Below are 27956 nucleotides of genomic sequence, written 5' to 3' on the forward strand. Positions count from 1 at the left end.
AACAGTTGTCAATTTGGTTACTGCGTTGGCAAAATTTTTTTATTAGTAAGCGATGTGAATACGCTTTTTGGGAGCTTTAACAAAAAATGTTGTTTGTAACACGTATCTAAAACGTTTTGCGGACTTATCTGCTATTCCAGACTCGATAGGATACCAGGAACATGGAAAAAATGTTTAAAAAATTCTATCAAAAAATTTTAACATTTGATATTTTTATGTCTATTTAATGATACTGATGATTTTGTATATGTTTTTTAATAATTATTTAGTAAAAGTGCTAATAAAAGTCACAAATAACATTGAACCGAGTTACAATTTAAGATGCAGCTTCCTTGTTTCCTCTTCTAATAGCCTATAGCAAAAAAACTTTGAAAAATTATTTTTCCAACAGAAATAAATAGTTAAAGTGCAACATTTAAATTCTCATAACTATAGATAGAACTTTTTTTAAACATTTTTTCCATGTTCCTGGTATCTTGCCTTACATGGCATCTTACTCTGGGGCGTCAGTTTTGGCGCAAGGCATTTTAAAAATACGAATTGACTTTAATTCTTCGGATATGAAAAATGTTTAATGTAGTTTTTATTGCAAACATTGCCTTCAGTTTGTAGAACTGTTCAAGTTCCAATTAATGGTAGCAGTAATAATGATTTCCTTTTCAAGCTGCACTGGTGAAAGTTTTGCATAGGCTGCCGAAAATTATTGTCGCATGTGTTATGTGTGAATGTTGCTGAATAATGTTTTAAGTCTTTATCTCGATGGCGATTATATCAGAAAATTTAAAAAAATGACTTGCCTACTTTATCACCTAGACTTTCCCTCGTTTTTTTTTCTATTTTTTTGCATTTTATTTTATTTGTTTTTTGCACTCATGACCCAACAATCTGTTGTAAGTTGAACATTTAGTAAGACTGATTGACGCTAAATTACGTCACCTTAAAGATGGAATTGCCTGTGAACGTTGTTTGCTGTGTTAAACAGGAAGACCTCTTCGTATAAGTCAAATTATTGTAATTATGTTGGGCACGTCAGTACTTTCGTTTTCACTCGATGACTGGTTCAGTGGGACAACATTTGCGTTTTCTGTGCCACGATGTTCAATGAAAGTGAGATCGCACGCTATAATAACACGAAGAATGCAGATTTAGACTTTCATATAACAGATTCCACATTTCACGTAATCGATTCATTTAATTCAATATATTATGAGAGTTTTTTTTCTTTGTTACAGGTACGTTGCAGAATGCAGTTTACACTCTTTAACAAAGATGTGAGTATGAACCAGTCCTTAAATATTTGTCTTTTATTTCAACCTTGGTTCCTGGTTGGCACGTTCTGTAAAATTACATTACCCGCAGCGAAACCACACTGATGTACACTTGAACATGACTTCGTGATTATTTTCCAGGTAAAACCACAACTTGGTATTACGAGCAATTAACAAATGGATTTTTTTAAATACAATGCGGATATTTTTTAAAGAAAATTCATTTGCGTCTGGTGGATTGGCTAACAATAACTCCCACGTTAGCTTTTTTATGTTTATTATGATAGCTAAATTAGTGAAATACGTAATGCAAGCCATAATCATATACACATAATAGAAAACTCTTTTCATTTTATGTCATGTGAATACAAACGTGTCTGATTGTGGTTTTTTAAAAGGATCAAACCACCTGACTGCTTTTCTCATAAACTGTCTTGCCAATCTGCATATTGCAACAGTTTTTATAAAATTATTTTATAATTGTCGCATTTTAAACAGGCTACTTCATGAAAACAAGTTTCTAATAAATTGTGAAACAATATTATAATTTTTTTGGAGATCTATTTTTGGATAATTTTTATTTTATGTATTTATTTTTAGGTTTAGACTTAGGGACTAGGGAATTGCGAATTTTATAAAGAACTAGTTGCCATAAATGACTTATGAAACAAGTTTTTTATGCTATTTTTTTCTATTTTTGTACTTTTTTAACATAAAACTCAATTTTTCAAACTGTTACCCTAATAAGGTGGTGGTTGGTAAATAATAAATGTTACAAAGTTTGAAAAATTCAATTTTCGAAGTGTCAAGTCTCGAACATTTTTCAAAATTTACAATTATTACTGCTAATATTTTATGCACACCACCTGAAATAAGAGAAATCGCTCAAAACGCCGCTGAAAATCACCATTACCAACCTCTAGAAAGTAAATTGTACTAGTGTATTTTAGCACCCGAATTGGTGTTGAAATGGCTCATTAAAACATCAGTTTTGGTATCGAAATAAGCTTTCTTTCAGACCCAAAATAGAAAAATTCATTTGTAACACTATTGTAACGTAATATTACTAATATTGGAATTACCAACAAATTAGTAATAGTAGATCACATGTCAGTCGGAAAATATATGACATTTCCACTGAGGTTTCTATACTATTTTATTCACAATCAGAAAGTAGGAATAATGAAATCACTTTTCATGTGAAACTTCATTTAACAGATGATATGATATATCAGGTTCAAGTTGGGAAGTGGTCACTTCCTTATCAGTGGATATGTAATATGATGTATGATAATGCAGGTTTGGAAATGGCCACTTCCTAACCTAAACTGTCATACATGTGTTATGTTTTTCAAAATTATCGCTAACACGCCTTTGTAATGAAGCATTTCCCACCTCGGTATATAATCTACTATGATTCACAATGACATTTCTTTAAATAGTAAAATATCTGTTTTCTGTCAAAGTTAATACATGGACATAGTTTCCGGCAAATAAATTGAATTTTTGACATTTGTCGTTACTTCCCGACCACGAGATGTAATGACAAATTTCCCCACTTTGAAAAAGGTTATAAATCGGAAATATTTATGTAAGAGAGTTTTTGAAAATATAGCATAGTTGTATAGAATTATTATACTGTATTAGACTTTACAGTTTTAAATTATTTATGACATTTTATATGAAAAAGGAGTTAAAAAATCCAAATTCTTCAAGTAAATCACATGCAAGTAAATGTGTCTGGTTGTTGACACACGATAATGTTTCTTTCTCAAGAAAGTAGGAGAGTCGGCCTCGCCACTGGGTCAACAAGATACCATAGGCTATATACTCGTATACAATTGCAGCGTTACTATAAAGAAAGTGAAATTTCATACTTCCTAGTAGAGTTTGCAGCAATCACGTCCTATTCAAATCTCACTAATAGACATCAGAAACTCATCGATCTTGTTTCTCAATAGATTTTAAAACTACTCATCATTTGTGGTTTTTAATGCGACGCTTATGTCATAGAAATTGCAGCAATTATCTTCAAATTAAACTCAGAGAAAAAAACGATTATGATGGCGATGTCACTTTCTGAACTGTACCGAAATGCAAAGATTAATCTCTCAAGATTGCAAAGATTAATCTCTGTAGCGTAAATAGAAACTTGACAGCTATTATCGTTTCAATAGTAACAGATAACATGTGAACTCGAGATTTCCTCTCACAATCGCCGATTGAAATCACCGAGAACGTGCACTTAAAACTCATAATTAGTTTCAGGAAGACTAGATTAAGCAAAGAATTTATTGCGTTAACAAGACGATTGTTCACTCTGTATCTGGAATTGTATTTTTATCTACGGTTTCGTAGGTTTTTGCTTTCGCTTGTAGTGTTATTTTTCACGTTGTGACGATTTTATTAATGAGAGGTACAAATTAAATGCACGGTTTTGTGCTAAATGTCAAGAATTTGTCTTCAGTAAAAACAAATGCACTATGTGTTACATAGAAAAAAAAATTAGTACACAAAATGATAAACGCTCAGTAAAATAATAAATGTTCAGCAATACAATGATAAATAAATAAATAAATAATATTCTTGCGCAGGGCAATACATTGTTATGTAACCAAGACTGAAAATTTTAATTTTGATTAAAATTACTGAACGTTTGTTATTTTTACTGTCCCAATAGGATATTTTACCGTGCAAAAATTTATTAAATTATGATCATTCATTATAAACAAAGTCGAACTGATTACTGAACGCTTTATTACTATACCCATTAATAAGTACCGGAAGATTATTTATTATTAGAATAATATGTTAACTTTAATTTTATTACATTCTTCAAATATTTGATTATATAATTTAACCAAAATATTAATGATTCTCCTGATTTACAGAAATTGATGATTCATTAATTTAAAAAAGTGAAAGTTAATATTAATAAATTTGCCACTAGTGATAAAAACACTCACATTCAGGTATTTACTAGAAATATGGTATGTTGTTGAAATCAGCTGTAGAACTATGTACTAATAATTTTTTTTTTGTGGACTCACTCAATAATGTGTTTTTCTGCTTGTTTAGTGGTTTCTAGTGGTATAACAAATTATTATTATTCAAGAATTGATCGAATTATTGCATAAACCATTTTTATGTTTTATTCTTTAAAAAAACATTGTTTCAATTCTCTAAGTTGCTGAAGAAATTCTTTTGGAGTATTTTAAAAGAACAAAAGCAATGGAAAGTACAAAGCGTTTTTTTAAATCATTTGTCTTCAGAAAATAATAATTAATGAAAACTAAAGTGTTATAAAAAATGTGATCATGTTTTGAAAATGAAATTTTGTTTTATTTTTGAGTTATGCGATTTTTTTGTCAAAATGGCAATTTTATATAAAAAAAATTCGATAAAATGTACGTACATACATAGTTGTAATCTTTAGATTATAGCTTTTGTAAGAAAAAAATTATGCTTGCTATTTGAAAAAAATGAAAAATTTTTCTGAACTCAATCACAAAAAAATTTTGAAAAATTTTATTCTTGAGAATCGTCACATTTTTATAGTACCGGGTGACTAAATGATAGTCCTTTTTCCCTCAAATTGGTGTCAAATTTAAAATTTTAGTTTGGCAACCCTGACTTAAAAATTCAAATGTCAAACCTTTATAGGCAATTGTCATTTGTTTGCGACGGGCGACTACTGGTTTAGCCGTCACATGAAACATTCTGATATAACAAATTAGAAGAATTGCCAATAATTCAGTGTTGCCAATAGTCATTATTAATCAATTAGTTTTTTGGCAAAAAACGTTTGGTTGCATACTTTCAGTTCACCTGGTATATTATTTTGCAAAAAACATGGAAAAAAACATGAAAAAAAAGTCAGGCAACCCTTCACAAGGAGCAAATTAATTGGCTTAAAGGCCTTGTAGAGTATAACCACGCAAGTTTTTACCCGTTAAGGATGGTCGTATCAAATGTGATGTTACGCAATATGCCCGTTATGGTGTAAAATATTCAAAAATATGCACCTTATCCGGTCGATAATTATAACGCATCTTGAGTTGAGAGAAACTGATCGATCGCGTGTTTAATCTGAATGTTATATAATATGACACTATAATTTTATTGTTAATAAAATTCGCATCTGCATGATACAGGAAGACATCAAATATCAACACAGCAGGCTGAAGTTGTCTCGGCGTGACTTGTTTGGACGCCATTGATTCCATCAATGTTGCCAGCTCAAAAAAATTAAATTCACAAGATCACAATTCACAAGAGTTGAAAAAAGTTTACTGTTTTTATATAAACTGAGTGGTGAAAGCCTAAGAGTTAGGTAAAATCTAATATAATCTTTTTTTACTTTAATTTAGTGATTTTTAATTCGGTATGGCAAGTTTTAAACTAAAAAATCTGTTTAAACGCTTGAAAAAGACAGAAATGACATCATTTTCGGCCTAATTCTGTGATTTTTTTAGATTGTTTTTAACAAAATGTTACAAAATAATTGCATTTTTAGCCAAAAAACGTACTACAACACTGGGGAAATGTAAAAATAATTTAATTTGTTGATTTTTGGGTTGTCTTAGTGAAGTTTTGTGAAAAACCAGAGATTTTATTTCAAAAACGTGTTTAAGAGCATTTTCGACCAAATTTTGTGGTTTCTCGGCTTATTTTTGTCTTATTTTTACCCAAAAATTAGTTTTTGAGTATTTTAATTTTGTAATTTGTTAAACTGTTTAAACGAAATTGTTTGAATTTTTTGTTTTTATCCCAAAAACGTGCTTAAACACTCGAAAAAGGCAAACATAACAGCGTTTTTGGCCCATTTTGTTGAACTTTTGGTTTGTTTTTAAATTTTTGTTTTTAATAATTGTTTCAAGCTGAAAAACGTACACGCATTTAAAAAATGCAAAAGTAAATTGTCATTTTCGACCCTGTTTAGTAAAATCTTGTCAAAAAAGAAATTGAACTTTTTTTAACCAAGCTGGTTTTTCGATTTTTTTTTAGGAAATTTTTAAGCTTCTTATTGAAAAACATGGAAATTGAAAAGATGCAAAAATAGTATCATTTATTTTTGACCTAATTTACTAAATCATTAATTGGAAATGTAGTGTATTAATTGTTTGTTGGCACTAAATCACCAGATTTGGTGAAATTTCACCAGAACTGGCAACACTGCGTTCGATGGGATTTAATACTGAAAGTGGGAATTACCTAGTGTTTCATATATTTATTTTATGTCGTAATAAACAAATGCGTGGAATAGGGTTTATTTTTTTCTTCTTTTAAAATACTTTCTCAATTTGTTTCTAAAGGTGATGCACATTCTTAAGGACACCGTCAATTTAATGGTTTGCATTCATAATTAAGCCATAAGCGAGTTATTAATAATGTCTTAATTAGTGTAAAATTAAGCGCTATAATGGACTCAGTCTCTTAGACAGGACTCTCGTTTTCTAAAATTTATGAACCAAAAACAGTAATTGCAAATGTATATGTACTAACTTGTAGAAATTTTTGTTTGTTTATTTTATTTGGCGTGCAAACAGATGAAAAGGAAACTCCTATTGAGCAGATGTGATGCAAGCGCGAATTCGAGTGAAAGTAAATAATTATTTTATGAATTTGCTACTTACTGTCTGATCATATGTACGATTATTCGCATTTTATTGTGCATTTCAATTAGAATTTTACACGTGAAATATTGCATGACAAATAAGACTGGACATTTTCGCAGTAATAATTGGAATTCATTCGAAGCTTATTTAATATTCGTCGCTTGTAGACACTGAAAATTGTTAAACATATCACGAGACTCACATAAAAAATTGTTTCGGAGTAATCCGTTTCTACATCTTCTAATACTTCTTTAGGAATAAACTTTATATGAAATTCCTGAAGCGTACTTTTCAATAAAATGATAGTTACAAGTAATTGCAGTTTTATGGTCTTGGAATAGCATCATTTCCAATGTAATGTAAGTGCATTGCTGTCAAGGTTTTTATTTTTCAATGCTTTCTTTTATCTTTTATGTTACAAGTATTATGGAATAGTGGGAATGCGTTTTGAATATTAAAATAAAAGTCGACTTGTTGAATCTCTTTCTCCCAAGTTGGAATTTTTAAAACAAATCATTTACTTTACCATGTGCAACGTAATAAAGCAATAATGTTATTAATTTGTCATATACAGAGTGATCCTGAAATACATGACACTATTTAAACCTATAAATCTTGAAGGTATTATAAGAGAAATCGTTATAAAAATTTACTCTCAAAAAGTGACTCACCGTTGATGTAAAATAAATAATTCAGGGAGACAGTGTCGCCAGCCCAAAAAATAGAATTCACCATATCCAAATTGAAAAAGTTGCCAAATTTCCACCTATTTTCATCAGATTATAAGATCACAATCTAATCTTTCCAATAATGTGTTTTTGTTTACATAAATTGAGTGGTTAAAATATAAGTTGGTAAAAACAAGCTAAAATAATATCAATTTCGATATAATTAGATACTTTATCGCAAGTTTTAACAAATTTTAAATTTTACAAAATAATTGTGTTTCTATCTGAAAAATGTGCTAAGATACTAGAAAAAGCTAAAATAATGTCGTTTTCGACCAAATTAAGAAATTTTTCAACCTTGTAGAAAAATTAAGAAAACAATAATTTTTACAAATTTATTAATTTTTTTGACTTATTTTTCAAAAATTTGGCGAAATAATTGAGTTTTTGGTTGAAGAACGTGCAACATGATTGAAAATGCAAGAAATAGTGTAATTTTAATGTATTTTCTAACTTTAATCCGAAAAAACTGTAATTTTAGTTCAAAAACGTGCTCAAAGTTTTGAAGTAAGTAAAAAAAGCACCATTTTCGACCAAATTTTCAACTAAATATTGCCAAAAAACTTTTCAATTGACTTTAAACAAACAAAATAACATCAATTTCAATTTATTTTTATGATTTTTAAACGGGTTTTGAAAAGATCTTGCAAAATAAGTCTCTGGTTCATAAACCTACCAAATATAGCGAGACAAGCCAAAAAAAGGTTTATTTCGATAAAATTGGGTAATATTTTAAGCAAAATTGAAAAAAAAGTTGAAAGACGTTCTTCAACACATGGAAAAGACAAAACTAACACTATTTCTGGCGTAATTTAGTAAATTTGTGGCTTGTTTCAAACAAAATTTTACGAAGTAATTGCTTTTCTCTCTGAAAATGTGTTAAAACACTCGAAAAATCTAAAATAATATTGTTTTAGACCAAATTAAGCGATTTTCCAACCGTTTAGAAAAAAAAACAAAACATTGTTTTTTATTGATTTATTAGAGATTTTTTGTCTAATATAAATAATTGAGTTCTTGACAGAAAAAAATGCAAAATGTTTGAATATTGCCTAATTTAGTAGATAAGCATTTGGCAAAAATTAGGTCAAAATTTAATGTAGGTATTTTTTTTTTTGACAACTTTAACTTGATATGGTAAAATAGACAAAAGTCGGAGTTTTTAGCTTAAAAATCTGCATAAACACTCGAAAAATGCAGAAAGGACATCATTCTCCGCCTAATTGTGTGATGTTTTGGCTAGTTTTTAACAAAATTTTGCAAAATAATTAAGTTTTTAGCTAAAAAAAACGTGTTAAAGTGCTCCAGAAATGTAAAAATTATATAATTTGCAATTTTAATTTGTTGATTTTTGGTTGTTTTAGCGAAATCTTTCAAGAAAACCTGAGATTTTAGTACAAAAACGTGCTTAGAAGCATTTTCAACTCAATTTTGTAGTTTCTCTGCTTATTTTTGTTTTAAATTAGCTCAAAAATCAGTTAAATCGAGTAAAACAAATTAAAATGATATTAATATCATTTCTTTTTGTTATTTTTGGGAGTGTTTGGACAAGATTTGGTTAAACACTTGAAAGAGGAAAAAATAACATAATTTTTAGACTATTTTGTTGAATGTTTGGCTTGACTTTAACGAAATTTAGCGAAATAATTGTGTTTCTAACTGAAAAAGGCAAAAATAAATTGTCATTTTTGACCCTGTGTAGTATAATTTTATAAATTTTCAACTTTTTCAATTTTTTTTGAGAAAATTTGGTGAAATCAAGTTTTTGGTTGAAAAACGTGGAAAATGATCACCAGATCTGATGGAATTTACCAAACCTGGCAACACTGCAGGGAGGTACGATAAATTTTGACCGTCGAGACCGGGATGGAAAAGGGAAATTTAAATTTTTTGGATCTTACATTTTATCGACATGATTACTTAGTTTTATAATTTTTTTTTCATACAAGAGTGTACTTATTTGTTTAATTACTTTGTGTTTTTGCTGTACTTATAATTCAATTACTTTCATAATTTTTTGTGGTCATTAATAAATTTCGATTTTTAAATCTCGTCCAAATTATGTTAGCGAAGCGTATCGAAAGTGTCGAAATCCGAAAAGTGTGGTTTCCGAACTTTCTACCTGCGAGTAGGCACTCGTATATGCACCACGTTTAAAGTAGAAAAAATTTAATTAACGCCACCACACGTAGTTTTCCGGAAAAAGTCAAGATTACTACATGTCGCAGTTCTGCTTTTGGTAGGTATAAACGGGGCCACCAGAATCGATGTATTTGCTTTTTCCTTGTGAAAGTGAGAGTTGTTTCTTCTCTTTCTTGGTAACGTTGAGTGAAATTTACCGTGGCGTTTTACACGTGTACGCACAACAAGCCCGGAGACCAGATTTACGAAATGTTGCCTCATTTTTGAACTGGAAAGATCACTTCCGTTCACTTTTAATAATTATTTTTAATTGCGATTTTCTTGTTACCGGGGACTCACAGAGACCCATTGTGAGTGGGTGGGGGGATTACAACACATCCGTGTGAGCACGCGAATGCATTAGAGTGCAACAAACAGGAAATGCATTGCATCGAGACAGCGGCCGCCTGCTCTACTCTACTGATCTAGTCGCTTGGGGTTTCCTTTTCCTTAATGCTCTTCCTTCATTGCTTATTTAGGAACATTTGACGCGAAACTGCTTTCCGACGCCATAAAAATATTGGGAAATTCATAAAATGCATAAAAAACAATGACAACTAATCTTCATGACTTCATTGCTTGTAAACAAAATATTAAAAATGCATAATAGTTATTTATGTGTCAAGAGAATAAACAACTATTTTAATCCCAGAAGTGAATGAAGAGAGCCGAGGGCATTTTCATTCTAGAGATGCAAAACTTTCCTCCTAAATAACAAAAAAAAAAATTCAGTTTATCTAATTGCAATTTTAAGAGTAAAAGTCGGTATTTCATTTATTTTATTCCTGAGGGAATAAAATACCAGATTATTAGACAAAAACGAAGGAATAAATCTTTACTTTATTCCCTAAGGATCTTAATCGAATTCATTTTTAATATTAGAACTTTCACTCGCTACGCTCGTTCCGAAAGTTCCCTATACACAAAATTTGGCATTTTTTCAATGTATCATAATTAATTAATTAACCTTTCTACGAGTACAGATTTATCAACAAAAAATTACCACCTAGGATTTGAATTTTTTCATGTTGTTTGTAACTATAATTTTTAGAAGTAATTTTGATTGCCTAAGGTTGGTGACTCCTTGTTGACATATTCTGTCAACCTACTGTCAACTATCAATTGAGATATTCATATAAGCTGACTTAACCCACGACTTAACCTAAATTTTTGACAATAGTTACGAAACAAACCTAACCAAATTTATGGCAACCTAGTAACGAATATCCCTAAATCCTAGGCAGTAATTTCTTGTTGATACGACAATATTTTTGTTAACTCAATAAATTAAGATATTTCTATTTTTACCCATTTTAAATAACTTTTGTATTTAACATTTTAAAGGTTGAAATCTAAACAACTCAGGTTTTCTTCTCAGAATTTACTATAAAAATTATTATGACATTTTTCAGATGTTCTAAATTTCTACACTTGCTTGATAGAAAGACGTGTGTCTTTTTGACTATTGCTTAAAATGCAAAATACATAAAGGCAACACTGAAAAATTTTGAATAATAAAATGTTATAAAGAAAATAAAAATTGTTTAAGAATTGTATTTTATTTAATTAACATAGTAAATATTACAAGGTTTGTTATCAGTTGTGATAATAAACTATTATTTGAATGAAAAAAGTTCGTACAGGTCGGTATACTTTAGATTTTATCTGTGCACTTTTCTGCTTTTGTGTTTGTGTTATTAAGACTAAAAATTTATGAAAGTGAGCAGTTTACATACATATTTAAATTTATGATTATTAAAATTTATGATATTTAATTATCCAAAACTTAGGCACCATTGAACCTTTTACCTTGGAAATAAATTTGAAATTGTTATGGCAAAGAACCGAAAAATAATTTTTGTTATAAATGATGCTGTAAAAGTCAAGGAGCGAAAATAGTAACAATCGTTAAATTTTAGTTTTATAATTTATGACCATTTTTTAGGAACTAAGTCTCAAAAATAACTTCAAGTGTGATATAAATTGTAAATTTGTGACTTTTATGAGACCAATCGTTGTACTCCTTTTAAAAAAAACATGATTCAGAAATTTCAAGGTACACTAAGGGAGTTTTCCCCTAACAACGAATAAAGAGAAGTTTTATTCTCCAGTTTTATAATGAATTAATTAATTCTTTTGACATACCGATTATCACTCTTAAAATATATTCACAATCTTTTATTTTCTAATATTTATTTTAATCTTTATTCTCTCTTATCTACTCTATTGTTCTTTTTTCTGTTTTTTTTATATTTTTTATTGTTTTTTATTTTTTTAGTCTTCTATTTCTTATTTTTTGTACACTATTTTTTAACCTCTTTTTTCTATTTTTTTCTCTTTGTTTGTTCTCTTTTATCTTTTCTCTCTTTCCTGTTGGCTGTTTACTATTCTTTGTTAATTTGTCTCTATTTTTTGTTCTCTACTTTTTATCATGTTTTTTTTATTTGTTTTTTCCTTTTTTCTTCTTTGTTTTTCTTTCTAGAGAACAGAGGACCGGAAAAATACACAAAAAAGAAAAGAAATTACAAAAGATAAAAGAGTTTTTATTTTTTTCTCTGTCTTGCATTGTTTATCTTCTATTTTCTATTATTTATTCTGTATTTTTGTCTTCCATTTTCTACTTTCTTTTATCTTTTTGTATCGTTTTTCTATTTGTTCTCTTCTCTGTTTTTTCTAATCTTCTTCCTCTTTTTTCTTTGCTGTTTACACCTTTCTGTTTACAATTCGTTGTTAACGAAAGGAATTTTTCCTTTTTTCTTCTTTGTTTTTCTTTCTAGAGAACAGAGGACTGGAAAAATACACAAAAAAGAAAAGAAATTACAAAAGATAAAGGATAGTTTTTATTTTTTTGTCTGTCTTGCATTGTTTATCTTCTATTTTCTATTAGCATTCTATTTAGCATCTTTTTTTCTATTTGTTCTCTTCTCTGTTTTTTCTTATTTTCTTTCTCTTTTTTGTTTGCTGTTTACATCTTTCTGTTTACAATTCGTTGTTATTCTGTCTCTACCTTCGGTCCTTTTTCTCTTTTTTTCATTCTTTTTCTCCCTCATTTCTGTTCTTTAATCTTTTCTCATTATTTTTTTTAACAGAGAACAAGAAAAGACAAAAAAGAAGAGGAGAAATTCACAGCTATTTGTTTCTGCTTCTTTGTTCTTTGTTTTCTAATTTCGAATTTTGTATTTTTTTACTACATTTACGTAAACGCAATTAAACTTTTCCTTGTGTTAAATCATGATATGTAGTATTTTAAATACAAAAATTACCTTCGCTCAACAGGGAATAAAATGACGCTTTATTCCCTCGTTTATTTTCTCTCTTCGGTAAACCAAACTACATTGAAAAAATGTTTTTTTGGCTACTTTCTTTTTCCTTGTACGAACCAACTCTCAAGATTTATATTGTTGATATCAGTTTGCAAACCTGCTTCGTTTTCGTCTAAAATCCACAATATGCAACTTTCTCCTTTCAACGTGCGGGTGTACTTTTTGACAGTACCAGTATTTAAATGAAGTTTTATTTGTTTCATGGTCGAAAAACTTTTATACACCTAGACGAAAACTGAAAAGTAAAATTAAAGCGAAAGTAAATTAATGTGATTTTACCACGTTATTTTGGGTACGGTTCTTTGTCTGTATGGAATTTTAACTTGCGGCCATCTACGATTTGTCTAGCCATCTGATACGTTCAACCAGTTGCTATGGGCAATATCTAGTTTTAGTTCCACAAACGAGTTTCGTAGGAAGAATTTGCGACTAGAGTTAGGAATTAGATTTTAAGAAACCCGTCGTGGATGCTTGCGCTGCGAGTTTCGTCGTTAAAAAGTCACCTTGATCTCGTGTAAGCGAGCGTTTTACTTTTTTCAATTCTTCCTCCACGTTTCCGTAAACGTACTCCTGCGTAGCAGGAAGAAAGTCGGCGGTTTTTGCGGATTTTCAACAACATTGCCTGATTATGCGTGAAATTATGTAATAATAATTTTATTATTGTTCATTACGTGAAGTGGCCGACTGTGATATAATAAACCCATATTATTTCTTTTATTGGGGCACTTATTTCCGTGTACTTAATACAAGACCATCGACCGGAACGAAGGCTTAAAACTTAGGTTTTGGGCCCGCGACTTTTTTTTTCTGTTGGCTTCCTTCTGTTATTTTAGTCTGTTGCATGTTTAGATGCTAGTTGTTGGCCTTGGAAACATCAGTTCTTTAATTACGGTTTGCCAATACGGAAATGAGGTTTTGCTTTATTTTCTGTTTTTGCCCACACTGGGTCACTCTTCAACAACTGGAATCCAGCTGAAATCTTTTTTGTTCCTACCACAACTCGATTATGTGAATTTTTAAACAACTGTAGAACAACACACTAGTCATCTTTTTCTAATATTTAAGTTTTTTCCAAATGGAATAACGTTGGCACCACTGACAAATTTATTCATGTTAATTTTGATAAAGAAAAATGGTTTTTGACTTAATTTGAAAACAATATCAGCAAATAATCATCTAAGAAAATTTAGAGATGAAGACATAAAAACGGAGACAAATTCGGTACCGCTACCAGTTTTTGGAAATTTGGGGACGAAAAGTGTGAAAAGTGTGCAAGCAAAATGGGAAAAAGTATAATATTTTAACAAAATTACAAATTCAGAGCTAGAAGACAAAAATCTGAATTCTAAAAATAAAAATATTTGTTGTTAAAAACTAATTTTAGTTTAGAGTTTTTGAAATTCCAAAATGTTTGTGTCTGGACTATAATATTTCTATACAAGACATGAGAATTACACAAAATTTTGGCCAAAATTTGTGCAAAAATCTGGAATAAAAAGTTTTGTAGATTCTAGGGTTAAGGGTTCTAGGGTTAACTTCTGAATCTAGAAAAGAAATACAATTCCTTAATTCTTAATCAAAATTTAAATAAATAATTTAATATAGGTATGTACTTATTTAAATTATAGGATTATATCAATTTCTAAAATTCTAGAATGTATCATTTTGATTTTATGAGCTTGAAAAAGTGGAATTCTGGAATAAAAAGTGTCAAAACAATCAAGTGCATAGTTGTTTAATTAAAAAAAAATTAAATAATATAAAAATTTCGTATTCAGAATAATGAGAATTTTAGAATTATTTTCATATTTATCTGAAATCTGAAATTTTAGAAAACATCTTCTGAAATTCTTGATATTACGCATATGAGCTTGAAAATTAAAAATCAAGAATCAAGTGTCAAAAATCAAGTAGGCGCTTAGTTCAAACCATAGACTTTTTCGTCTAATTCTAAAATTGTGTAAAACCTCTTCTAGATTCTAGAATCAGAACTTCTAGAAATTCTTTAATTAATAATTTAATAAAATAATATTTCCTGTTCAAAGTAGTTACAATTATAGAAATATTTTTATATCTGAAATCCCGATGTTATAGTTAAAGTTAAGTTTTCAGTTTCTGAAATTCTAAAATTAGAATGTATGTTTTTATTGGAGACTTGAGCTTAAAAAAGCATCGTTAAAATTTAAACACGATCCAGCAAACTCAAAATTTTAACATGAGAACAATGATATTTCAAAAAAAGCTGCTACCAACTTTTTCAAAAAATCGTTAAAATGATTTGATGAATGAATGACTTGTATGAAGGTCAATCACTAGTAGTGCAATTGTAAAAATTTCAAGGTAATTTTGTTTTAAATAATACACTAAACAGTAGAATTTAGATTACTATTCTAAAAATATTTCAGCTTTAGTTTTTGTGCTTCTGTTGACAACAGAGTAAGTACTCGTACAAACTTAGATTAAAACTAATTAAAATTCAGATGAACTGTCAAACACGTGTTTAGCATTAATAAAATCTTCTTTACGTTTCATTTTGTCCAGTACTCGGAACCTTTTTTCAAATAATGATCGTCTTTGGTAAATTGTATTTTAATGTGATTTTTTCTAACCTTGTTGTTAATGTCTGTTTCATCTTCCCTAGCAAATCTCTCGTATGGTGAGTCGGAGACATCTCTCCAAGGTTTATTTGCAATTATTTCTTCTAAGCATTTTAAAATTTGCTTGACCGAAACTGTCTATTCATTCTCTTTCGTCAGGATAAAAATAAAAACCTTCGTCTCACAGAGCTGATATTCGAGGTCAAAGTGAAGGTTGAAAAATGAAACTAATATCAAAAAAGTATTGGAATAAGTGAATTTGAAATTTTCTAAAGGTGCAATGTTGAGACCTTGCTAATGTCAAGGATGTAGTTGGATAAGTTTTTATTTTGTTAAATGTATTGTTACTTTTAACAAAACTTAGTGTTATTAGAAAATTTTCCAGTTTTATTATTGTACACCAGTAAATAACCAATTATTATTTACTTGCCAAGAATCGAGATTTGCATTCTTCTTATTTGTTCCGCGTTGAATTTTAATTTTCAAAGAAATAATTTTTCAAATACTGTTACATGTTTCAGCTAGATAAACAATTATTTCTCAAAATTTCGTTAAAATCAAGCCAAAAATTCAACAAAGTAATCCAAAAGCGGTGTTATTTTTGCCTTTTTCCAGTCTTTGACCACATTTTTAAGATAAAAACATAAATAATCGAAAATTTTTATTTAAACAAGCCAAAAAATTACAAAATTAAAACGAAATTGATATTATTTTTTAGCTTGTTTCGCTCGACTTAACGAGTTTTTTTGCATTTATTTTGTAAAGTCTTAGTACCCAAAAAAATCTCTAAACTTTTAAAAAATTCTTACAAAAATGCTCAAATGGAAAAAAATTCAGGATTTTTCAAGATTTCGTGCTGCAAAAGACAGTTTGGAGGCTAACGAAGTGCCCAGAAACAAATCTTTAAAATAAAATACCTTATGCTATTTTGAATGTTACTATCCACCACAACTGTGTCTTTAAATCGGCAAAAAACACAGATTTTTTTATTTTTCTTGCACCATTAGTGTTTAGTTGAGTTATTTAAAAATGAATTGTAATTTGCTATGAATAGCCTTGAATCAGGCTGCATCGGTGTGGATCTAAGAAAGCTTATGGCGTCAAACACTTAACATTTATGATTTTATACCAAGACACTTTTTATGGCAATTTGTTGTATTGTCAGGATTTTTCTGCCTTGGGCAGACAATGGTCAAGGATAATATCATTATTTAAAATAATTACTTTTGGTATTTGATTTAATTTTACTCAGATAAAGATGTGTGAGGGTGTGAAGTTTGTGTTAGAAAATAGTTGAAAGCGAATAGTATTGTATTTTCATATAAAAATTACGCGTTGCATGTTGCAAAATGCACTTGAACAAAAACAATGACATTGAAAAGACATGAATGAATTTGATTTCATCATTCTTTCTGTTTAGTGCACTAAAATTATGCACATTGTTAATTGATTCGTTAAATAAATTAAGCTGTTTTTGTCAATGACTTGTAAAGTCTATTATTCAGTATTACAACCTTTGTCGACGAAAATTTTATATCATTAAGAACTGAAAAGTCGTTAGTGTTGAGGAAACAAAGCATCTGGTTCAAGGATACACACATGCAAAATTGCTGGGAATCTAACATAAATTCCTGAACCGTGACAGGATGATGTGACATTTTCAAATGAATCGAATTTATTTTGACATAAAAAAAATTCACGGGGCAGAAATAATAATGATGATAACTTTTCTACTAGGGTTTTCCCTATTTGCAACTCATTTAGCATCTTTTATAAAGTAACCAAATTTACACTTGTAAACTTTATAATGCAATTTTAGTCAATTAGGTATCTTGGGAATTTGTCTGGTTCAGAGAAACAACAGTTTCTGGATTTACCACCTGGCGAAGATTTTCTAGGCTTTGAAAGTTTGTAGATAATTTATTTCGTTTAATTCCCACATGATTCAAGGAAACTCGTGTTTTATGAAATTAATAGTAGATACAATACATTTTTGCAAAAATTTGTGGTAACTCGCATTTATACAGGGTGTGCCAAAATTTGCAGAGAAAAATGCCATGTAGTGTGAGATACCAAGAAAATGGAAAAAATGTTAAAAAACTTCTATCTATAAAAAAAATTCAAGTTTGAGAGTTTAAATTTTGCACTTTGACTGAATTTATTTCTGTTTGAAAAGTAATTTTCCAGGTTTTTTTGCTACAGGCTAGAGGAAGCAAGGAACTGTATCCTAAATTGTAAGTCTTTTTAATTTATTTGTGGCTTTTATTGGCAAAATTTTTGTCCCTTTACTAAATCGTTATAAAAAAAAACATATACAAGATCATCAGTATTAGTAAATAGACATAAAAAATGTCAAATGTTAAAAAATAAATGTCAAAATTTTTTGAGAAAATTTTCTCTGGGGCGCAAGTTCTTTAAGTGATCAAAGCTATTGTTTAAATTAACGAATAAATTTTCTTCATTTTCTCTTTATTTTTCTATTATTTGCCTAATTTTATCTTGTTAAATATTAATTAAAATATGTTTTTTTCGTGTTTTCTTTTTTTTCAATTTTGTATTGTCATTACTTTGTTACTAGAACTTTGAAAAATTCTAGTTCTAGTTCAATAATTTGTTGTATTGTTTTTCAGGTTTACTCCACTTTTGTTTATTTACTCATATTTTCTTTGTTTTTGTATAATTTTCTGATTTTTACCTCACTTTAGTTTTCTAATTTTGTTATTTTTTGTTGCTTATTCAAGATTTGTTTATTTGAATTCAGCTTCTCAATTTTGTTTATTTTTTTCTCAATTTTTTAGCATTTGTTGTTCTTTTACTTAATTTATTTTTCGTTGCTCTTATTTTCCAACTTTTATTACATCACCAGATTTAGTGGGCTTTTTTATTTTCTAATGATTTATTTTTTTAAACTTTTTCTATTTATTTAGATGTGCCTTATTTTTTACTACATTTGTTTCTTTGCATTTTTTAATTTCTTTTTTAACAAGTAAATGGACGAATCAGTAATAAACTTATACTGGGTGGTACTAAAATATGTACAAATATTTTAACAGGTGATAAGTAGAGCTCAAAAGAAGTCAAAATAACTCAACTTGTCTTATCCGAATGTTTATAGTTTTTGAGATATAGACGGTTTTGTTCGTCGATATTTTAAATTTGGGGCGCAGCCTTAACTTCACCAATTCAAGTTCTAAACAAATATGACTTCTGAGGTTAGCTCTCTAAAATATATTACACTGTTTTTAAAAAATTGAGCCAAAATTAGCAATAACAAGAAAAAGTGTTCTCATATAAAAAAAACGAAAACGGTAAAAAGTTTGGATCCATTTTTTGTAGAAGATACTAATGAATTTCATTACTTCTAATATCACCGACTATTAGCAATGTAAACTTTGGGATAAAGTCCTCAAAAGTTTCAAACTTTGTTTATATTGCATTTTTTTTTGAATGCTAAGTGCTAAATGTTTTTCATTTATTTTTGTTTTGCTAGATTTTGTTGTAGAGTTTTTATAGAAGACCCACTATTTTTTTAATATTTGAAACTTTTTGAAATTGTTCAGTATTGTAAATGGTTGTAATGAAATCAAAAAGATAATTTAAACTGACGTATTTTAAAATATCTCCACTTTCAAAGGAAAGAGAAAAAGTATACAGATGGTCACGTCTTATTTAATTAAATATTGAACGTTGACATTTTCAACCAAAAATTGTCTTGTCCCACTTTTATACTATTTTTAGTTTTTGTCACGTTAATTATCTCCTTACCTAAAAAATATTTTTGCACACAAAACCAACCTCTTCCTTGAACACTACCCAATGGCATTTTTTTATTTGCTTTGTGTGGGCTTTACCCATATCAACAATGACTATTATTTTTCATGCTTTATAGTCAATAAGTGAGTATTAATTACATTCGAATGCAAAAACGCGGTACACGAATCTCCTCCTGTTGTGCCCACGGCTCAAATCATTCTTCGTCCCTGAACCACTCCACATGATTGACGTTAGAACAATGATTTTTGACATTCGTACTTTATAACTTAGTAATCAACGGCAGTTACTCATCGGCTAAATCACCAACGCGTTTTTATTTGAATTATTTCAAATATCAAGATCAATATTCTTACTTTCAAGCAATTTGTCTAACGTGTAGTTTTTTTTTTAAATCAGAAATCACCAACTCAAAAATTTGGTGAAAAAATTGGTAACAACTTACCTTCATAGCTAGAAGTTTTGTTTGCTTTTTGGTTTTGTCCCTAGATGGTGGATTCATTGATTATCCCCAAAAACGGATCCACCATCATCATCATTGAAAGGTATGATAGTTAAACTAGCAAGAATATAAAATACACAATAAAACCTCTTGGCATGGTGTTATAGAGCGATAAATCAAATTTATTGCATACGAGTTAGGTCTCTGTACGTTTTAGCTAGTTCAGGTGTGCCGCCCTCACAAAACCTCCTTGACCTTACTCATATCGTGGGAGGCAGGACTACCAATACATTTACTTCCTTGTATACTTCACGAAATCGATTTCTGCGGAATTTTAATCAAGAGTCTTTGTCTATGATGATGCTTTCGGCTGCTTCTTGATAGTCTCGATAATTTTTTAACTCCAAAGTGGTAAATACATACAGTTCAGTGTAGATAGTTGGTTGCAGTCAAAACATGATTCAGATTAACATAATATGTTGTTTATTAATTATTAATTATAATACTATTACGTGTCAGTTTTTGATGTGGTTCAATTAGTACTATTTTCGTGCTATTGACTCACTTAACTGATGAGCGCTTAAAGCGAATGTGATAGTAAAGATAAATTCGAATTCACCTATAACAAAGATTTTTATACTATTTACATGAAGAAAGGTGAGTCATTTTTAGAGTATTTAAATAGAAATGTCAGAATTATTATGGCATTCAAAACATGTAAAGACTGTTTTTGCACGTGGGGGAGTAGAATCCAATTTTGTTGTGTCTATGCTTATGTCAAAACTGTGACAAAAGTCAAAATCCTCTCGTTGTCAACAAATATTTTTTATTATGATTTCAAGAATGCCAGCTTTATGCTAATTTTTAAATTTTATTAAAGAATTATAGCCAATTTCGTTGTGCAAAAATAATATACAGGCTGTTCCGGCTAAACCCCATGTTAGAAAAGAAAATATTGGGAGTTCTGACAATGATTTTTATTTAAAATTGTCTTTATAACCATAATCGATTTCTTAATAATTTTGTCATTTTTGACACATAAAAGACACTTAACTGTACAAAGTTTTTTTATATTTCTAAGGCATACTTGATTTTTTCAAACTGACATTATGTTAGAAATTAGTCTTTAACCAAGCAGGGCTGAACCTCAAAAAATAAAAATTTAAATCGAGACTTTTTTATCTTTTATAAGAGTCGTTTCACCTATCCGGGGACACACTATATACTATTGGAGCGAAAAGTTTCAATTAATCTCATTATTAATATGAAATAATGATTGTTGTGTCCATTGGGGACAAAATATCCTGGATATCATTTACTTTCTGTCACTTCAAAAAAAAATGTGAACCAAGCCTTAACGTTAAGTCAACAACATTGATGACAATTTCAAATTATTGACTTTTTTTTGTCCGTGGATGAGACTGACAGTCACAGTCAGGGGCAATGTTTGACAGTAGTAAAAAATAAGATTAACCTTACAACTTTATGTCACTCAAGTGACTTTGACGACCAAAATAATTTCTCCCCAACTGAAATCCCCAATAGAAATCTTTTGAGTTTTTGAAATTTTTTTTTAATTACAAAAGGTTTTGGGCTTTTTCATTTCTATTATTAGTCTATTTTGTTTATTTGTACTTTTTGTTTTGAAATGTTTTATTAAAAATTAGGACATATTTGTTTATTATTATTGACAATTTGAAAGGTAAAACGACTAATAATAGGAAATAGGACCGTTCTTTTTTGAAGGTAAATCATAAATTTAGTTATTAAAATCATTATCTTTTTGATCATGCCATTTTAGCTTTCGACTTGTCATTTTATTTGACCTTTCACAGACATACGTTTTTGGATCTTAATCTCTCGATATAAACTCTTATACACCGTGATTCAAATGAGTTGGACAATCTTTTATATGGTTACAGAAAACATTAATAGAAGCTCAGATTTGCTTTTATAATGTTTCTGCGTGGTTTTGAAAATATGAATATTTAAAAATTGGCTACGTTGCAGTACATTTTTAACCACATTGTGTTGTAAGATTTGAAACGTTTGTTACTAAAAAAACCAACAAATTTTTGATGTGCTGTTGCCATCTTAATCTCTTCACAAAATCTCTTCATCGAAAAGAATTTTATGTACGTTTTTTTAATTTATTTTCTAATATTCTAGAAACAAGTTTTTCGTCTCAGACTAATAAAACATAGAATTAGTTTTCCTAATTAGAATTGCATTTTTAAAGAATTACATCTACTTAAAAAAAGTTAGTACAACATTTTTGTTTGCAATTTTAAAAGTAACCATCCAAGTTTTTTACGGTTCTTATTATAGCTTTAAAACTGTTTGATTAGATAAACCGAATTTGTCTTTGACACTTATGTATTGAGAAACTTCAAATGTCAAAAATTTATTGATTTGATTAAAAAAATTGAGCGTGAATAAAATAGTATATAAACCCCTATGGTAATGACATTACCGCTCGAACTTCTTTCAAATTTACAATATCCAGAAGCCTCGCGAAATGACATTTACCAACTCGATTGTAATATACTATTATGTATTTCTAGTGGATTTTTCTATGATGTTGGTAATAATTGAGTTGCTACTCTCCTATGTAGTCATTATGGGAGTAGTAATTTAAAATCGAAACATTTTTGCTTTTTATTTCGTTCAAAATTCAGAATAAAGTGTGGGACAGTTTTATTATTTTCTATTGAAAAATTCTACATATTAGATTTTTTTTTAGAGTAAGTTACAAGAATATTAATGCATATTAACTAAACTTGTACCCAGGATGTTTTCATTACAAAATACGAACAATAAAGTTAATAACTTGAAGAAAATTAAAATACAACAGTTTTAATGTCTTAGATGCAAATAGGCTTATTTAGAAGAACTATTAATGGTTTCAAACTTGTTCTCTATAGCTCCGCCTCAATACCTAGGTCCATAAGAACGATTTCACTATTAATTTCTCTATTTGATTCAAATCAAATGAAAAGTTAATTACTGATTTCCGTTAGTTTTATTGGTAATGTAAATTTACTTGTTATTTATTTACTAACTATGAAATTAACTATTTTTGAAGATTTTTTTATTTGAGTTTCAGATACGACTTATTTACCATTTTCCGATTCATTGTATCGTATTTTCAACCCACGCATCTTAGTTTTCGTTGAAAACTACTTCTGATTTTTGTGATATGTATTTGAACAAGTAGATAATGACTTTAAAAACCAGAAACCCCTATTCTATCCGCAGTATTTCTCTTCTTTAACTTTGTTGAACATCTCGGAAGTAGTTTTAGTGTTTATCTAACTTTTTGAAGGGCGAGAAAAATGTAGATGTATATTTCAAACGTACTTGTTTAAAGTCAAGTTTGTTCTTCAGTTACTGATTAACTTCAAACAATTTGCTTAGTTTAATCTTTGAATTTGTTTAGCTTATTCTTGACGTGTCTTTTTGCTTCCAGGAAATAGCAAACCAACTCATCCTCACGGTCACGGCCACTCTACGATCAAAGATTTGGCAGGGAGCATATTAGGTGATGACAAAAAAGACGATGGAGAACTTTGGAATAATGTTGAAGCCCAAACAGCATTCCTCGGACCTAATTTATGGGACAAAACATATGAAACCGATCTTAAAGTAATTATTTATATCATGATAGATGTTTTTTTAACGTTTTTTGGTTTTTAGTACGTGGATTTGGACGAATTCTTATCTGAAAATGGTGTATCAATGGATGGTTTGGGGTCACATGGCTCACTTGGGCCCTTGGCGAGTTCGCATCCTGTGCCCAAAAGGGAAAGATCTCCAAGTCCTAGTGACTGTATGAGTCCAGATACCATTAACCCCTCATCACCCGCCGATTCAAGTAAGTTTAGGGAAAAAATCCACTTTGAAAATTTCAAAGAATTTTTAAAAATTAAAGAAATTAAAATTATTTTTGTAATTTGCCTCTATTTTGTTCTCTAATAGACATATTAAAGCATCATTTACGATGTCTTAACAGTCAAAATTTTGACTTTTAAAACAATCTCTGAATCGATTAAAGTAAAAATTTTTGTTTAAAAAAGGCATAAAGAGGGTAAATTACGGAAAAGTAAAAAAAAACTTGTTTCATAAGACCTTGAAGCACTCTTTCTTTAAAATAACTCGTAGGTTCGCCACTCGTTTTTTACACTTGAATTCGTGTTTCAAGACTGGTCTTATAAAACTTGTTTTTTTAATATACTATTAGTAGTGGATTTTAGTCTTAGACACTTCAGGAAAGACAATCTACAGGGTGTTCCAGCTAAACCCTACATTAGTTCTGGCAATGAAAATTTGTCTTTTTTATTGACATTTTCGAAATATTTAGACTTTTTTTGGATTTGCACCTTCCTCTTCAAAAAACCGATAACTGTCATTTTTTATTTTGAAATCATATTAGGGTATATGAAAGAGAAAGGTTAGATCATTTTTTTTTCTTAATTGAAAAAATGAAAGGTCAAAATTTTTTCTTCACTAAATGGAGCTAAATTTAATTCTAAAACGATCTTTACCAACATTCCCTATACTAAACTAATTGTTCACTAACCAATTTTTAATAATTTTTGACTAAAACAAAGATAAAAAACAAATAAAATAGAATAACCATAGAACAATTATATTTTTATTAAAATGATAAAAATCGAGAAAAATTGATGTTTTTTGATTAAATAAACCTCTTTTCATTTTAAATTGTAACTTTACTAAACAATTTTTAATAATTTTTGACTAAAACAACAAAAAAACTGTTTTTGAGTATAACTTTTGATTGAAAAATAAATAAATGAGAGAATATGACGAGGCGAAGCCGAACTAGCAGTTATATCAACTTTTTTCCTACCTCGCCAGAAATTTTAAATAAATAGTAGGACAGTCATCGACCAAACTATGATATTTTGAGTTATAATTCTTGCAACTGGAAACAAACAGATTACATTTTTTCAGTATTTTCTTAAAAATTTTAGTAATTTTTGACAAAATCGTAAACCATGGTAAAATAAACTATTTTGGCTAGCCGAGGCTAGCAGTAACATTAACGTTTTTCCTACTTAACAGTACCATTTGTGCATAGTTATCGACAAAAGTAGTGTCGTATTTACGTCATACGACATTAATTTTGATAGCAACTGTACTCTTAACAGTAATATTAATGCATTTATATAAAATATTCATCATGATTTAAGGTAACTTAAGATTATTTTAAATTATGACGTTGTACCTAGTGCAAATTTAACTCTGTTTTAGATAATTATGTTGGCAATAGTAAGATGTTTGCATAGTTATTGCAGAGTTCAATTTGCACCGAAAAGCCTTATTAAACTTCAGAAAAACGAGTCAAATTTGCCTCTTTTTTGTCCTTACTAGATTCGTAGTAGTGATTGAGAAATTTAGTAAGGCAATGTGAGAGAGAGTAAAATTATTGTGTGTTTTGCACAATACTAATGTCTAAAATGCAGTTTTTTCTGAAGCGTTGTCAATGGCTTCGAGTTGTCGCGACTTCGACCCACGGACAAGAGCATTTTCAGATGAGGAGCTGAAACCACAACCCATCATCAAAAAATCCCGTAAACAATTCGTACCAGATGACCTTAAAGATGACAAGTATTGGGCTCGACGTAGGAAGAATAATTTAGCAGCAAAGAGATCTCGAGACGCCCGCCGAATGAAAGAAAATCAAATCGCTCTCAGGGCAGGATATCTCGAAAAAGAGGTAAAAACACTATCACATTATCAGATTTTCTCAAAATTTATATTTTTTTTATATGAGGCTCTTAAAGTCTTAAACAACATTTCACAAATCGCTACCTACCTATTCGATCTATTTTTTTTGTTAGCTTAATGGGTATGACATCAATTTTTGAATTATTGAATTTTCACAATTTTTCTGCTAATAAACTGGAAATCTATTTTTTGTTAGTTTAGTGGTACATCTAGTTTTTGTTACGTCGATGGAAATAATAAATTCATGTCTTAACCTAAAATTACACATTTCTTCGCCAAATTTCTTTTATATTGAGCTCTTAAGGTCTTCACACTACACAAATCACTACTTTACTATCTCAAGTCAGTGTACTTCCGTTTTCCTAATGTTTTCGTTTGATTTTTTTGAAGAGTGTGAACCACATTGACGCGAAATGTCACCAACTGTCAGATTGAATGATTGAAAACCAACGCACTCTTGGTTATTTTTTTTAATTTACATTTTTATAGATTTTTAGCCTAAATAATATTAATTAACGAAAATAACCCGTCTGGTGCAGTAAAGGTTGGATTGAATTTTCATTTTTCATCATCGTTTACTGTCTAAAGTTTGATTTTTTTTGCTATAGTGTCTAACAAAATTGCTCCAAAAACAATTGCTATTTTGGGCGAGAGAGATGGTTAATTAATTTTTACACGGGTTGAGAGCGTTCAAGCTATCACGTTTTAAGATATAACACAATTTTTTTGTTTTTATTTATTCCATTTTTTGTAATGTGTATTTTTCTTGTTTTTCAGAATGTTGGTCTCCGTCAAGAACTTGAACGACTGAAAAAAGAAAATTTGATGTTACAAAATAAATTGGCGAAATATGAAGATGTGTAATGTTACAGTTTGTAACCAACTCGAAAACTGTTCAGTGAAAAGTGTTCCTTCGAAAGGCGATCCAACATTTGTAAATAAACATGCACATTATGTAGTCATCATGTAGTTTTAAGTTCATTGCTAGTAGAAGAAAAATTAAGTACATAAAATGTTCACTTTGGTCAGGAAATATTTAGTCGGGGCAGTAATATCATTACAGCACACTTTTTTGTGATATTAAATAAATAATCAATGTAAATACGATAAAGTTTTCATTATTCTATTATTTTAAATCATCTTAAATCATTGTTTAAGCTATATTCTATATTAGAATTGAGCAAGAATTGTATTAATTCTAATACAATCATTTTTTATGTTACTAAATAAGTCCTGACCAAGAAATACTGCCCCAACAATGGCAGCTGATGACCTCTGTTATATTTGTAGACTTATTGTTGATTGTTTTTATGTTTATATAGTCTATTTTTTGGTTGAAGTTACTTTAGTCGTACTATTAAGCAAAAATAGTAGAAAAAATGTAGTATGCTCACAAATAACAGGAATAGGAAAGGACGTTTTCACAGGGATTTATAGAAGAAACGTAGTGGCGCTTATCCTTTGAATGTGCTACAATTATTGCAACTTTAAGTTATTTATATGTGTCATTTTTGGTTCAAAATTTTGCTGTTGGTAATTGATATAAAGGTTGATATTATCAAGGTTGTAAAAATTTCATACATAAAGTGATAAAAGAACGTTATAGGATGTTACCGTAATATTAAGATTACACAAATTGTAAAAATGACTGCAGTTGAACGTTTTACTTGTTCTTCATTACCATTAACAACTGCCTTGATGGCATGCCTTATACAATGAAATTTTTAACTTTTATATGTATTTGTTGGAAAAAAAATGTTTCCACTGCAGTGGACTTTTTATATATACGTACTGAAACGAGGAAAATTTATTTTAAGTAAAGAAATTTATACGTATTTACAAAATGTTACTGTTGAATGTAAAACTACAACAAACTATTTATTTATAATGATTTTTACAATACAATGCAAATGTTAATAAACGGCCTCAACATGTAATTTTTATGATGCAGCTTATCTCCGCAAAAGTACAACATATAATGTAATTTACTAGGAATAAAAGTGTTCAAAAATAGAAATATCTAAATATAACATCTGTAATTGCTGTTGTGAGCATTAAATTATGTAAAATTATTAGATCCTTTCATTCCGAAATGTAGTCGTGAGAAGGCTATTTTAAACTACCCACTTTTTTGTATAAGATTTTCTTTCCTGTTTTGTTTCTTTTTTGTTCAAAAATTTTTGCCAAGAAAATTTTATACTAGACACTGGGTCGTCTGAAACAACCTCAATCAATCAACCAGTTAATTAATTAAACATATTCAATACTTCTTGTTTT

At 29.2% G+C, this 27956-nt stretch overlaps 1 protein-coding gene across 4 annotated transcripts in view; it reads left to right on the top strand.

Annotated features, from left to right (window-relative positions):
- Positions 1-27948, top strand: part of LOC123004858 (hepatic leukemia factor) — a 60798-nt gene extending 32850 nt beyond the window's left edge. For 2 of the 4 annotated variants that reach the window (XM_044398378.1, XM_044398350.1), the window contains exons 2-5: positions 23398-23573; positions 23625-23802; positions 25415-25668; positions 26457-27948. In XM_044398378.1, coding sequence (XP_044254313.1) covers positions 23398-23573; positions 23625-23802; positions 25415-25668; positions 26457-26543 — 695 coding nt within the window. In that variant the 3' untranslated portion in view covers positions 26544-27948. The remainder of the gene's footprint in view (positions 1-23397; positions 23574-23624; positions 23803-25414; positions 25669-26456) is intronic. The other 2 variants (XM_044398359.1, XM_044398368.1) reach the window with 2 other exon arrangements.
- The last annotated feature ends 8 nt before the right edge of the window (positions 27949-27956 follow it).

This window comes from Tribolium madens, unplaced genomic scaffold, assembly GCF_015345945.1.
Source record: "Tribolium madens isolate multiple individuals breed KSU strain unplaced genomic scaffold, Tmad_KSU_1.1 Scaffold_11;HRSCAF=98;Tcas5.2_LG3b, whole genome shotgun sequence".
In the NCBI taxonomy this organism is placed as follows: Eukaryota; Metazoa; Arthropoda; class Insecta; order Coleoptera; family Tenebrionidae; genus Tribolium; species Tribolium madens.